The sequence below is a fragment of the Equus quagga genome, chromosome 12 (assembly GCF_021613505.1).
Source record: "Equus quagga isolate Etosha38 chromosome 12, UCLA_HA_Equagga_1.0, whole genome shotgun sequence".
Classification (NCBI taxonomy): Eukaryota; Metazoa; Chordata; class Mammalia; order Perissodactyla; family Equidae; genus Equus; species Equus quagga.
The window spans coordinates 32193803-32209151 of NC_060278.1; the positions used below are offsets into that span (position 1 = coordinate 32193803).

At 36.0% G+C, this 15349-nt stretch overlaps 1 protein-coding gene across 11 annotated transcripts in view; it reads right to left on the reverse strand.

Moving 5' to 3' along the window:
* The window catches only part of ZMYND11 (zinc finger MYND-type containing 11), a 116341-nt gene that overhangs the window by 63009 nt on the left and 37983 nt on the right, over window positions 1-15349 (reverse strand). For 10 of the 11 annotated variants that reach the window (XM_046678579.1, XM_046678582.1, XM_046678588.1 and 7 more), the window contains exon 2: window positions 13769-13903. The exons of the other annotated variant lie outside the window; for it this stretch is intronic. In XM_046678579.1, coding sequence (XP_046534535.1) covers window positions 13769-13884 — 116 coding nt within the window. In that variant the 5' untranslated portion in view covers window positions 13885-13903. The remainder of the gene's footprint in view (window positions 1-13768; window positions 13904-15349) is intronic. 11 annotated transcript variants of the gene reach the window in all.

Below are 15349 nucleotides of genomic sequence, written 5' to 3' on the forward strand. Positions count from 1 at the left end.
CCACTCTGGCCCACCCTTTACAGAAGAGGAGCACCACTCTGGCCCACTCTTTACAGAAGAGGAGCACCACTCTGGCCTACCCTTTATAAAAGAGGAGCACCACTCTGGCCCACTCTTTACAGAAGAGGAGCACTTTCATTAAAGCTGCCTTGGAGCTCAGACAGGACTGGATTCTGCCATCTGACATGAGCTTTGCAACAAATATAAATGGTCAATGTTATGGAAACTCCAGGAATACATTTCTTTCTGGGTTTTAGTACTATTGGAAACAGCTATGGTTCACCTCAGCGATTGATTCCCTAATGGGCATTATTAAAATTTGACGCTCCCCTTTGGACTAGCCTCTAGAAAATGGAAAGCCAGGTTTGTAACATCCTTAACAAGTTGTGGTGCTTCATGGAAAACCTTCCTCTGTTAGCTTTCTTTCTGACTCGACTTTATGTTCGAACCTCATTTCTCTTTTCCTCAGCCTTCTCTCTCTGCTCATACATTATCTTACTCTACTTACATCTTTTTCTAAATGTCACCAAAATATTTTTGGAACAAAGGAAGTTCTAATAAAATATACTGTGTATATTTATTTGATATACATATATGAAAACAATGCACACACACACACACACATACTGAATACCACCCACCTTCTACCTTTTTTTCCTGGACTGTCTAGTTCACATGTTGTACCAGTATAGCTACTAATAGCACTCTTTTACACTTACCCAATTACAGGCTTTCTACTTTTGCGTATTTGTCCAAATAACACATCACCTATACCTGTACATGAAAGTACACTGCAGCTTTTATCAGAATAGCCCCCAAATGGAAACATCCCAAATGTCCATCAGCAGGCGAATGGATTTTAAAAACTGTGTTATGTCCATATAATGAAATTCTACTTAGCAATGAAAAAGAATGAGCTACCAATATATGCAGCAAAACAATCTCAAAACATGCTGACCGAGAAAAGCTTATCATGAATGTATGATTCCATTTATATAAAATTCTAGAACAAGCAAAGCTCATCACTGCGACAGAAAGCAAATCAGTGATCACTGGGGCTTAGGGCAGGTGAACTCACCACAAAAAAGTACAAAAGGACTTCTCAGAGTGATGAAAACTTCTACATCTTGATTAAGACAGTGGTTACACAGGGGCATTAATTTGCAGATAAAGGAAGGAAAGTGGCTTCCTCAAGAAAACAGAGCTAGTTATAGGATAGCTGATATTAGAACTAGTCTAGTTCTATTAAAGCTTTCAAAGCTTTCAGTTGAAAGGACAACTGGCTGCAGGAAAATAGCCTACATTCACTTAACTTTTTACAAGTATCATTGAAGACTGCTGAGTGAATACCATGTGCCAGTCACCATTTTTTGGTGCTTGGCACGCACCGATACACCAAACAGAAAAAGATCCTTACCTATCAAGCCTCTAAAGTTTAAATTCTAAAGCAGAAGGCAGACTTCTTATACAGAGAAAAATAAAACTGGATCCTTCCCTACCACCAAATAAGAATAGAATGACAGATGAATTAAAGATCTAACAGTGAAAGGTAAAACTATAAAGTTAATAAAAGAAAACGTAGAATATTCTTGTGGCCTTATTAAGAAGAAGAATTCGTTAAATAAAATTTCAAAAGCACAAAACGTTAGGCAAAAATATTAAATGTGATCATATCAAAATTAAAAATTTCTGTTCAACAAAGAACACTGAGAAAAGTTAAACAGATGAAAGAGTAAGAAAAGACGTTTATAAAGCATGAAGTATATAAGTAAATAATATCTAAAATAACAAGAGCTGCTGCAAATCAACACAAAGAGAGAACAAAGCCAATGGGAACAGGGGCAAAGCATAAGAATACACATCTTCTGAGAACACTAAGAGTTGCCTAAAATCATTAATAAACACAGAAATGCAAATTAAAATATCTGAGTGACAAAATCTGTGCAACTCAACAATCCCAAGTATACACAGACATAAGGGGAAATGGAACTCTGTGCACTAATGAAGATGCAGAGTGAATATCTTCTCTTGAAAGCTTAGTCAAATTAAGTATAGGCACATCCTATAATCAAGGAAGAATTCTGTTCCTGAATACACATACTAACAAATTCCTCATGTAGATCAAAAAGGAAACACTGTTATTTGTGGTAGTGAAGAGTTGGAGCAATGCACGGCTATTTGTGGTGGAGGGAAACTGGAGACAACCTGAGTGTCCATCATAAGGAAACAATTCAAAACATGGGGAAAGGTTATAATGCAAGGATATTAGTGAACACAATGAAAAAACTGGAAACACTCAAGTTATCCAAGAATATAATCAGGGCAGCATGATGATAAAAAGGCAGATAATACATAGCTACAGGACTGTAATAAAAGCTAAATGAGGTAATGAATATAAAATGCTCAGCCCAGTGCCTCGCACTTAATACATTCTAAATAAATGGTTCCTGCACTAATTACTTTTTATCCCTCTAAGCTTTAACCTCATCATTTGTATTACTGGATATTTGTATAACTGGAACCCTTAGAGCTGTTATAAGAACTCAACAGATGACAAGTGGAGGCAACATCAAAGTATAGTGGAACAAGCATGGCCTCTGAAGTCACACAGATATAGGTTCAAACATCAGCTCTACCCTTTGCTAGCTGCATGACCCCGGACAAGTTACTTAACCTCTCTGCATCTCAATGTGCATATCTATAAAATAAAATTAATAGTGTCAACCCTATGTGGTTGTTTTGACAGTAAATAAGATAATGTAATGTAAACCTTACAATAAACATTTATCTTGCTTCTCATCCCTCCTCCCTTCCAAAGTACATTATGAAACAGTCTCACCACATGAAATACTGCAGAACCATTTCCACTATTAATTTATGGTGACCACATGACAACATGGAAAAAGGCTAAATAATGTTGCAGACAAAACACACACGTGAAAAATGACCAGAAATAAATAAATCAAAACGGGTCCCTTACTTGAATTTGGGTAGAGAAATTAACAGGTGATTATTTTTCTGCTTTCTGTTTTCCAAGTATCCTGCAATATGGTTATGTTACTTTTAGAAATAAGAAAAAATTTTTAAGAATAATGCTTTGCCACTAGGTGCTTTATAGATGCAAGGATGCTTCAACATATGCAAATCAATAAGTGTGATACATCACATTAATAGAATCAAAGATAAAAATCGTGATCATCTCAACAGATGCAGAAAAAGCATCTGACAAAATCCAACACCCTTTCATGATAAAAACAATAAAAAAATTGGGTATAGAGGAAACTCTCTCACCATAATAAAAGCCATATATGAATAACTTATAGTGAGCATCATACTTAATGATGAAAGACTGAAAGCTTTTCCTATAAGATTAGAAACAAGACAAGGATGCCCACTCTCACTCCTCCTATTAAAAACAGTATTGGAAGTTCTAGCCACAGCAACTAGGCAAGAAAAAGAAATAAAAGGCACCTAAATTGGAAAGGAAGAAGTAAAAATCTCTCTGCAGATGATATTATCTTATATGTTGCAAACTCTAAAGACTCCACAAAAAAGTTGTTGTAACCAATAAATGAATTCAGCAAAGCAGCAGGATACAAAGTTAATACACGAAAATCAGCTACATTTCTATACAGGAACAATGAACAATGAGAAAAGGAAATTATGACAATAATTTTATTTACAATAGCATCAAATAGAATAAAATACTTAGGAATTAACTTAACCAAAAAGGAGAAAAACCTGTACAATGAAAACTACAAAACACTGCTGAAAGAAATTAAAGAAATAAATAAATGGAGATTCATCCTATGTTCGTGGATTGGAAGATTTAACATTGTTAAAATGTCAATATTACCCAAAGCGATTTTGCAAACCCTATCAAAATCCCAACGATAGTTTTTTCAGATATAGAAAAACCCATCCTAAAATACATATGGAATCTCAACACACCCTAAATAGCCAAAATAATCCTGAAAAAAGAAGAAAAAATACGGACTCATAATTCCTGATTTCAAAACCTACTACAAAGCTACAGTAATCAAAATAGAGTGGTATGGCATAAAGACAGACACATAGAGCAGTGGAGTAGAATAGAGAGCCCAGAAATAAACCCTTGCATATACAGTCAAAAGATTTTTGATAAGGGTGCCAAGACCACTCGATGGAGAATGGACAGTCTTTTCAAAAAATGGTGCTGGGAAAACTGTGTATCCACATGCAAAAGAATGAAGTTGGACCCTCATCTAATACCACATACAAAAATTAACTCAAAATGAATCAAAGACCTAAATATAAGACCTAAAACAATAACACTCTTAGAAGGAAACATAGGACAAAAGCTTTAAGAGATTGGATTTGGCAATGATTTCTTGGATATGACACCAAAGGCACAGGCAACAAAAGAAAAAATAGACAAACTGGACTTCATTAGAATCTAAAAATTTAGGGGGCTGGCCTCGTGGTGTAGTGGTTAAGTTAACATGCTCCACTTCAGCGGCCCAGGGTTCGTATACCAGGTGTGGACCTATACACCACTCATCAAGCCATGCTGTAGTGGGATCCCACATACAAAATAGAGGAAGACTGGCACAGACGTTAGCTCAAGGCCAATCTTCTTCACCAGAAAGAAAAAAAAACCCTAAAAATTTTGTACATCAAAAGACACTATCCACAGAGTAAAAAGGCAACCCACTAATGGGAGAAAATATGTGCAAATCATATATTTGATAAGGGATTAATATCAAGACTATATAGAGAACTCCTAAAACTCAACAACAAATAAACAACCAACCTGATTGAATAATGGGCAAAGGACTCAAATAGATATTACTCCAAAGAAGACATATGAATGGTCAACAGGCACATGAAAAGATGCTTAAAATCACTAATCATTACAGAAATGCAAACCAAAACTACAATGAGCTACCATCTCATACCTATTCGGACGGCTACTACCAAACAAAGAGGAAACAAGTGTTGGTGAGGATGCAGAGAATTTGGAACTCATGTGCACTGCTGGCAGGAATGTAAACTGGTATAGCCACTGTGTAAAACAGTCTGGAGGCTCCTCAAAAAACTGAAAATAGACATCATGTGATACAGCAATTCCACTTTTGAGTATATACCCAAAAGAACTGAAAGCAGGGTCTCAAAGAGAAATTTGTACACCCACGTTTATAGTATTATTCACAATAGCTAAAACAAGGAAGCAACCCAGGTGTCCATTGATGGGTAGATGGGTAACGAAAATGTGGTATATACATATAACGGAATATTATTTAGCCTTAAGAAGGAAGGAAATTCTGCAACATTGTACAACACGGATGAACCTAGGGAACATCATGGTAAGAGAAATCAGCCAGTCACAAGAAGACAAATATTGCATGATTCCACTTCTAAGAGGTACTTAGAGAAGTCAAAATCATAAAGACAAAAAGTAGAATTCTGGTTGCCAGGGACTAGGGGGAGGAGAGAACAGAGAGTTACTGTCTAATACGTAATGAGTTTCAGTTTTACAAGATGAAAAAAAGAGTTATGGGGATGAATGGTGGTGATGGTCGCACGACAATGAGAATGTATTTAATACCAATGAACAATACACTGAAAAATGGTTAAGATGGTAAATGTTATGTTTTTTATTTTGTTCCTTTTTCTCCCCAAAGCCCCCTGGTACATAGTTGTGTATTCTTCGTTGTGGGTCCTTCCAGTTGTGGCACGTGGGACGCCGCCTCAGCATGGTTTGATGAGCAGTGCCATGTCCGCACCCAGGATTCGAACCAACGAAACACTGCAGCGGAGCACGCAAACTTAACCCCTCGGCCACGGGGCCAGCCTCACAAATATTTTATTTTAAAATTGAACAAAAAGTAATAAACTTGAAAACCTAAACAGCATTTTGTAGATCCTTCATCAACAAATTTATTTAAAGATTTAGAATGTACTCTGAAGGGGGGGCTTCTTCCTAATTCTAACACTTAACCCGGGACAAATAATTTACTCATACAGCCTTATATTGCTCACCTACAAAGTGGGGCTAATTTGAATGTCAGAGTTGCTGTTAGGATGAAATGAGATAATATGGAAGCATCACGTAGACGACAGTATTTTAAAAACGTCCATTTGCAAGGATACCAATATAAATTTACTAAATATCAAAGGGAACATTTAATGGTTAAGAGCTTGGACTATGACAACAGATAGACCCGTATTCAAATTTCAGTTCTGCCACCGACAACCTGTGTGGCTTTAGGCAATTAATTTCACCTACCTAAGCTTTACCATCTTCACCAGCAAAATGAGGATAATGACAATATACCTCACGGAGTTGTTGTGAAAATTAAATGAGATAAATCATATAAACCATAGTGCTTGTCACAAAATAATGATTCAATGTTCTCAAATATTATTATCCTCCTTGAAATTACTTCTGCAGTTAATGCAATTGAATATTTATTATTCTTAAGAAATCTTTTCTCAGTGCCTTTTCCCAGTTACTATGCTTCACTCTAAGATCCAAAGACAGTAAAGATGGATGGCCTACCCTCAAGGTGCTCACAATCAGCAAAGGAATCAGAAATATTTTTTAAAGATCATAGAGACTATAATGAATAATAAAATTGAATTTTATATGTATTACTATGTGAGCAAAGACTAAGAGGAATGGGATTGGTTAAAGAATGAATCAGTATTTCAAAGGAGATGATATTTGAGTTGTATCTTAAAAGAAAGGGAATTTTCTGTGCATTAACAAAGGAAAAATACAAAATAAAGAATCAAAACAATAGAGCACCCAGGGAATTGAGAGCAGTCTCATCAGATGGAACTCTGAGTGGGGAAAGGCAGGGCAGGGTCTAATTGTGAAGGGCTCTGCACAAATGTCCTCTTCAGGTATTTGCACTTTATACACAATGGGGAAATCAAAAGATGATTTAAGAACAACATAATCAGACCTAAAATCTAGAAAAATAACTGATAAAATGTGAGGCATAGGTTGACATAAAGGTGTCAGGAATGACTTTCTAGGAGATGTGACCTGAAAGAGGAGTTGGCCTAGTAGGCAAGTCCAGGAGGACCAACATCCCAGGCAGAGTGTAGAAAACCGTGGATCTGAGGACCTGGGGAAAGCCCACTGTGTTTGGAGTGTAGCACCCTGAGTGGGAAGTAGCAGGAGACAGTGCGGAAGAGGAAAGCTGAGAGATTAATACCTTGCACAGGAATTTGGACTTCATGGCAAGAGAAAAAGGCTTTCAATCATGCAGCATTTGATAAGATGGTGTTTTAGAAAAATCTCTCTGACACCAATGACAGGAAGAAACAGAGACTACCAAGACCAGGAAGCTGGAAGCCCAATTAGGAACCTGCTGCTACTGCACAGGCAGGAAATGACAAGGGCTAAAACCCAGGACAGGATAGGGAAGAGCAGGTGGACTCAAGATACATTTAAGGAGACTATTCAGTCTATCTGGGGAGGGAAAAAAATCAGTGTATTTCACTTTTACCATTTCTATATTCCATTCCCCTCTAGTTATATGATAAAAATCTCAATGCTGGCATTAAAGACTTTCCTACTCTGGCTCTCCTCTCTGCCTTTTTGTGTGTGTGTGTGAGGAAGATTGGTCCTGAGATAACGTCTATTGCCAATCTTTCTCTTTTTGCTTGAGGAAGACTGTCACTGAGTTAACATCTGTGCCAATCTTTCTGTATTTTACGTGGGATGCCGCCACAGCATGGCCTGACGAGCAGTACTAGGTCCGCACCGGGGATCCAAACCTGCGAACTCCGGGCCACTGAAGTAGAGCATGTGAACTTAACCACTATGCCACGGGGCTGGCCCCTCTCTTTGCCTTTTTATCTCCTTTCCCTTAAAACCCTACAGTACCTCTGCTTTGACTCTCCTCTCAGCCTCAGCAAATTCCATCTAACTTCCAAGGCCCAACTAATTCCATACCCTTCACAAGGCCTCTCACAGTGACCCCCCTCAAATAAGGCCTATAGTGTTATTAATACATCCCCCCCAATGTAGGGCTGAGCCGTATTCTGTCTATGATGGCTCTCGTATTTTTTGGTACTATTTTATTCTCTAATGGTTATTTACACTTTTCTGTGCCTTGTCTGTATGTTTCCTTCACAGAACTGCAGAGAAATGTCAAATATGAAAACAGCTAGACAAGAATCCAAGCCAAGATGAGGGCCTTAAGGATTTGGCATCATGGAAGAAACTCACCATGGAACTGTGGATACGGTTATTCAGAATCAGTTACTTCTTCTCTAAGGTTGTTATTATGCAAAATAAAAAAATATTGTCAACAGTGGTAAACTGTACCTGCCAATCTGCTACCATAAAAAGATATGTAAGAAAGAATAAATCAATGTAGATTGAAATGAGAATGTAGTTAGTAATTCTGTGAAGAATTCTTGGGATTGCATATATTGGGATTAAATCCTATATTTTGGGATTACATATACACCATATTAACTGGTAGTTTTTTTACTAACTTATTTCCAAAAAAGTAACTTAGGCAATGGCCATTATCCCCCTCTACAATAAATCTAATGAGGGAATAGAAATTGACAGAGAGAAAGCAAAATTATAATTTTAGTAACCAGTTCCTAGAAATGATGGGTTTAATAAAATTAAGTTCTAATAAAGAAAGAAAGAAATAATGTATACCTAGCTGCAACTTCAAAGGCAAGCTACACACAAAGAGGACTTACAAATTGGGCTTATGTCCGTAGTGACAGGAAGAACTCCAGGAGAACTCATAAATTTCAATGCCAAACATGTCATAATAGGTCAGAGGTCACATTTTCTAACTGGGGTTTGACCTTAAAGTAAGCAATATATGTAATTAATTGATGCCCTCATCTGAAACATTAACTTGAACAGGACTAGTCTACCAATCCAAGTTAGTCTAATCATGCTAGTCACAAATGTGACCACCTCTAGAAACACAAAGTCAAAGTTATTCAAGACAGGAAGCAAACCTGAAGGTTCAACTGCTTTTTCCAGCAGTCAACAAAAAATAATGTGACCTCTCCCAGTGACACTAACTTGCTCATAATGCTGGTAGAGACGAGTATAAAATCCATACTTACATCAAAAGCATGTCTTCACTGGCTTTCAAGTAAAAAGGCTGCAAACCAGTTACTAACATGCAAGAACTCAAAAAGTTGTTCCCATGAAGTCTTGATTAAGAATCTACTAGATGGTGCTGCCACTATAGAAAACAGTATGGAGGTTTCTCAAAAAATTAACAGTAAAACTACCTTATGATCCAGCAATTCCGCTTCTGGGTATACATGCAAAGGAAATAAAATCACTATCTCAAAAAGATATCTGCACCCCCACGTTCATAGCAGCATTATTTACAACAGCCATGGCATGGAAATAACCTAAATGTCCACTGATGGATGAATGTATAAAGGAAATGTCATGTATATATAGACACACACGCAATATAATTATTACTCAGCCATAAAAAAAGAAAGAAATCCTATCATTTTGTGACAATGTGGATGGATCCTGAGGGCATTATGCTAAGTAAAATAAGACAGAGAAAGATAACTACTGTATGATCTCATTTATAGGTGAAATCTAAAAAACTCATACTCATAGATACAGAAAACAGATTGGTGGTTGCCAGGGGTGGGGGTTGGGGGTGAGCAAAATGGATGAAGCGGGTCAAAAGGTACAAACTTCCAGTTATAAGATAAATAAGTCATGGGGACAGAATGTACAGATGGTGACTACAATTAATAATACTGTATTGTACATTTGAAAGTTACTAAGAGATTAAATCATAAAAGTTCTCATCACAAGAAAAAAAAACTAACTATGTGAGGTGACAGATGTTAACTAAATTTACTGTGGTGATCATTTTGCAATATATACATATATCAAATCATTATATTGTACATTTTAAACTAACACAATGGTCTGTCAATTATATCTCAATAAAACACAGGAAAAAAGAAGAAAACAATCTACTAGAGAATGAACTTTAGATATCAACTTAAGGACTAGTGGTAAGCATGAAAATACATACTTACTTGTACAAATAAGACTAAATGGCAGTTATAAGGAAGAAAGTATAATATGTAACTGCTATATTGTCTTAGAGTTTAGAATCAGCATAATTGTTTAAAAACAATGGATACAGCAATTTATATGGTTTCCATGAAACATATTATTGGTTATTCTGCTGCTGTTGTTATTGCCAAATAACTTGGTATTATAACATTGGATAAAATAACTGAGTAATTACATTACATTCTTAAATGCTATCATTCACAATGTCCTTGATAACCATGACCCTTACTGTGTAAGAAAAGAGAAAGATTTTAGACAGAAGAGTTAAGTAAAACCCAGTAGCCATACATTCAAGTCATATATTTATTTCCTAACTGTCCACTGAAAGGCCCAGAAAGAGAGATCAATCTAGCAGCAACAAGCACAATGAGGGCAAGGAAGTGCCCCTGAAATACCATTTCTAATGAAAGAAACCAGAGCCCCTTGGAGAAATCTGGGGAAAGGTATATACAAGATGAGGCTGAAAAGTCCTGGAGCATCAGAAAGCAGAAAGGAGCTTCAAGAGGCAATGTAACGCAGTTCCAACTGGTCAAAGATGGGAAATTTGAGCTTCAATAGGGATTATGTCAGAAATGGATTGAAATATACCAAATATATTTAAATGCATAAATTCCAAATGACATTTTAAAAAAACTAATTGGTTACCATTAATGGATGCTTTTTGAAAACTGGTAAATAAAGGAAAAGAATCAAACACTTATTCTGATTTTCTGCTATGAACCGTACCACAGGGTAACCAAACTGTATGCGATGGGAAGTTTGTCTCTATAGAAGCACTCCAGTTAAAAAATGAAAGATAAAATTAGATTATCACCATTTTGCAATCTTTACAGAATGACTGGATGCAGCCACTGTGCATCAAGGCTACTAACCTCACTAGACAAGAAACAACAGACACTATGGCCTCAGGAGAGCAGAACACATCACCATCTACGAAGGAGTCTGGCCCCACCCACCCCCAAGCCTCTGGGTCAACTATCAACTTCTATGAAACGCAGGAGAACGAGCAACAGATTCAAGTCCTACACAGGGATGCAATCAGCAGAAGCCAGACTAAGGGAAACCACAGAGCAAAGGAACCAGTTTCTTCAATAAATAAATACAAAGACAACAAAAAAAGATGATGAGAAACCTATAGATTGAAAGTGACTTAAAACACATATCAAAGAAAAACAAAAGCAAGCAGAACTAAAACATTACACAGAAGTAAACTATAGTGTTTAGGGTGTGCCAGGCTTCCAATTATTATAAAGAACCATGACCCCAAGTCCAAAAATTTTAACGTGTGACCGAAGCTGTCTAGCTTTTATTTTTATAACGGAGTCACTCACCAGTCATCATGTAGAATGAAATTTAATGACTACATATGCATTCTTTACAATAACTCTACTACAGCCTTCAGTAACTTAAGATATTTGTAAAGATTAAAAGATACTTCAATGTTCAGATCTGGCTTTAACTAAGCAGAGCAACTTGATCTAAAATTAGTCTAAGGCTTGAAAAGTATTTACCTATTTAGAATACAAAATACGAATATTAAGCTTTAAAGCAGAAGATCTGACTTCCTGTAATGGCCCAATGCTTCTTCCTAACTTGCCTTGGCAAGGGTAATGAGCAAGGACATTAACACTACTGAGAAGCCAAGGCACTGGGCTAGGCAACTGTCTAGATGGCTCCTTCTTGGGGCTGATGGTCTGGCAGAGAAATAATTACACATATGACTAAAGTTGTTAAAGAAGTACAGGACGCTATGAAGTACATCCTTGTAATAAAAAGGAATATGCATACTCTCAGATGAAATGAGGCAGAAGAAATACTGGGAACCACTCACTCACCCTCTGATTTTCTTAGTTTGCTTTCATCTGTAGATGATTCTGATAAAACAATGACTATTTGGTAGGTAAATAAATTTATTGATATTTATCTTAAGATCTATGGGCCTTAGGACACGTAGAAAAATAAGCTTTGGCACCCTTAAGGCTGTAATCATGAAGAAAGGAGAAAAGAGAATGTTTATGAACAATCCATAATGCAAAATGAGGAGAGGTATGCAATTCTGTTAACAACCTCTGTATCTTTTACTATAAATTAACATGTGTACACATGTATAAACACACACAGATGTTATGATCACCCAAAAGACACCGGCACCCACTACCGTCGTGGTTAATACTCTGACTCCCATGTTAGCAGGTTGCTACAACCTAACAGCAATCTTGATGGCCAAACCATGTACATCTCACACTGGGAGAGTCCCATAGCTTCCTAGAGAATGTCCCCAAGGCCTTTAGAGAAAGATGCCATGGGTTAGAAAGAAGTAATTGAAATAGTTCAGTAGCTTAAATAACTTTAATTTAAAAAAATTAAATCCAAAGAACAGTATCTTATTTCCACATTCTTCCGTAATTTTGATATAAACTATGGTTTTTTAAAAAAATCCCAACCATAGGTAAATACAGCTTTTGATTGTTTGAGGTTTTTTAAAAAAATGTTTTAATACCAATATCATCTCACTGTAGCTTGTATTCAGTTACCATGCCTCAAATTATCTGCTTTATTCAAAAACATAAAGTAACAATTATTATGTACTATTTATTTTATTCTTATATTCCACATAGGTGTTACCTACTTTTTTTCTTCTATTACCCTACAGGAGCCAGGAGTTGTACATGGGCAACTTTAAAATATTCAAAGGGTAAATACAGAGTTAGAGCAACATACAGCATCATCCTTTCTCTTTCTCCTGTCCCTTCTCTTTTAAGTAAGCTTTATAATCTTCTTTATCAGAATATAGGTTAGGGAAAAAAATATACGGTACTCAATTTTTTTTACTTATTAATAAGGGCAAAAATAAGCATTTAATTAAATGAGCTTCTGTAAATCATGCGTTTTCCATTTTTACAGATAGCATCTAAAGAATGCGTGGGAAGAACAAATATAAAGAAATTATACCTGAATTACCAAAAAATATTTAAACATTTAAAAAAGATGAATTTAGCTTTATTCTTTTAAAAATACCCAGAGAAACAAATATAACAAAATAAAATCAAGTTCTATTTGGAGACTCCCTTGTAATTAGTATATAACATGTAAATAGAATATTCATAAAGTAGTCTGATTTTTCCCTAGGCTGAATCTTTGTCTACCAAGATAAACAGCACTGGAAACCGGAGAATAAGAACTTGCTTTTTTTTAACTCAAGATTTATTTAATATAACTTCTGAAATATAGAACGAAATTGTTAAAAATTCTTGGTTAGTGCACTATGAACTAATAAGACTATTTACTATACAAACCATGCTTGTCCTATATTAAAATGGATAATGAGACTGTTTTTAGATAGTTTACATAAAAGCAAGTGATTAACTAAAAGCCTTTTAAATAAAAGACTTAAAGATTTGTTTCCAAGAGAAAATTTTTCATAAGTAAGAAAACTACTATAAATAGTAGACATTGATATTTAACTTATCTAATTATTTATAAAACCTCTAAACACAAGCTGCTTGTGTATGTTTCTGTATTTGTTTCTCTAACAATTATATACTCTTGCAAAGTAAAAAGTGACTAGTACTCTGTAATATATGTTGTTTAGCATAATAAATAAGTTATTTTTGGACCTTTTACCCCCAAGGTATTACACGAAATTTCACAGAGATACTTTTGTTGAAGTTTACTTACTTTGTGATACGGTCAATGTTGGCAATTTGCTTCTGGTTTCGTATAATCTCGATGGCTGCCCAAAGATGCTGGATAGCTTTTGTATCCGCCTGTCGCCTTTTTGTTAAACGTGCCATGACCTGTTTACTGCTTTAGCTGTAGGGATACACAAAAACACAGGAAAAAAAGCATGGATTACAAAATCAAGTATTATGAACATAAGTGAGTAACACTATCAGCACCTCTTGATTACTGGAGAGCACTAACACAGTATGTAGTATGGCCAAGTTTTTATTTTCTACCATCTACACCACCAATTACTTCATAAAAAATTATCATTCACTTCATTACTTCATAAGGAATGACATTTCAAGACCAAACAGTTAAAAAGGTCTTCCCAAGAAGGACAAGTGGCTACTTTATATCAATATATCAAAAAAATATACATTTAAATTTTATTCTAAAGCAAAAATATTACAACATAACATTTCACTTTTTGGTATTACACTGTGTGTAATTTGACAGATTAATACAAAAAGGAGTTTAAATGCCCTGATTCTTTTGTACTTTATTATAGTCATGGTTTAAAATTTTCAATTTTATATAGACATATTGATAAATGAAACACCATTCTTTCTTTTTTTAAATAACCATTAGTGGAAAATATAAGACAGTTATTTCTGGCTGAGGGGTGAAAGGCTGGAGGTTGGTATGCCAGAGGACGACATGGGTGGACCCACATTAGAAATGTTCATGTGCTTGGATTAAGTGTTAGCTGTTCAATAGCAGGAAACAACACTGCTATTGAACTCAAATTTCAATATTCTCAGTGAACTGAGGAAAATGGCCACCAGCTGTGCCCTAGCAAGACTGACAAAAAACGCGAGGTTACAGCCTGGATGTCTGGTGATCCTGCACACTCAGACTCAACCGGGCACGGAGGGATCTGTCTGTCAAGAATGTCCTAGACCACTGAGACACCTGATTCCAAAATCACACAGGTGATGATGCTGAGGCCCTTAGGCATCAGATAAACATTAAACCTTCTGGGATGGCTGAAGTCTCCTTGATCTGGCCTTTTCTATCTCTTAAGGGAAGAAAATGAGTGAGGGAAACTCACTCTCAGCACTTTAGCACACTGTGTTCCACGACTGGAGCCTTATGAATCTGAATTTTCTCTACCTCTACATTTCTTTTCACAGCTAAGTCAGCTCTCCTTCTTTCTCTGACAAGCTCAAATAAAACGAGCAGTTGCTATTGAAGCTCTTCTAGAGACACTTCTGGTGAACCTGTGGTTAGGCTCCTGGAATAAGAAGGTGTTTTCAGAATCACACTACTAACAGAAGAATTTTGTACATGTTTTAGAGCGTTCCTGAATATCTGCTTCTTCCTACTACTTACAAGAGTTCCAAACTTTGCTCCACAGAAAGAATAATAAAAAATAACACCAGCATTCAAGTTTTAAAGAAAACTTAAGGAAAATCTGTTGGTTTGGAGTAGACTTAGACACAGAAGTAAAAGATGATAAAAATTCAATGATAATTTATGAACATGTCTGTTTTAGAAAGTAACCACTTTAAAATGAACTTCTCAGTTTTCATG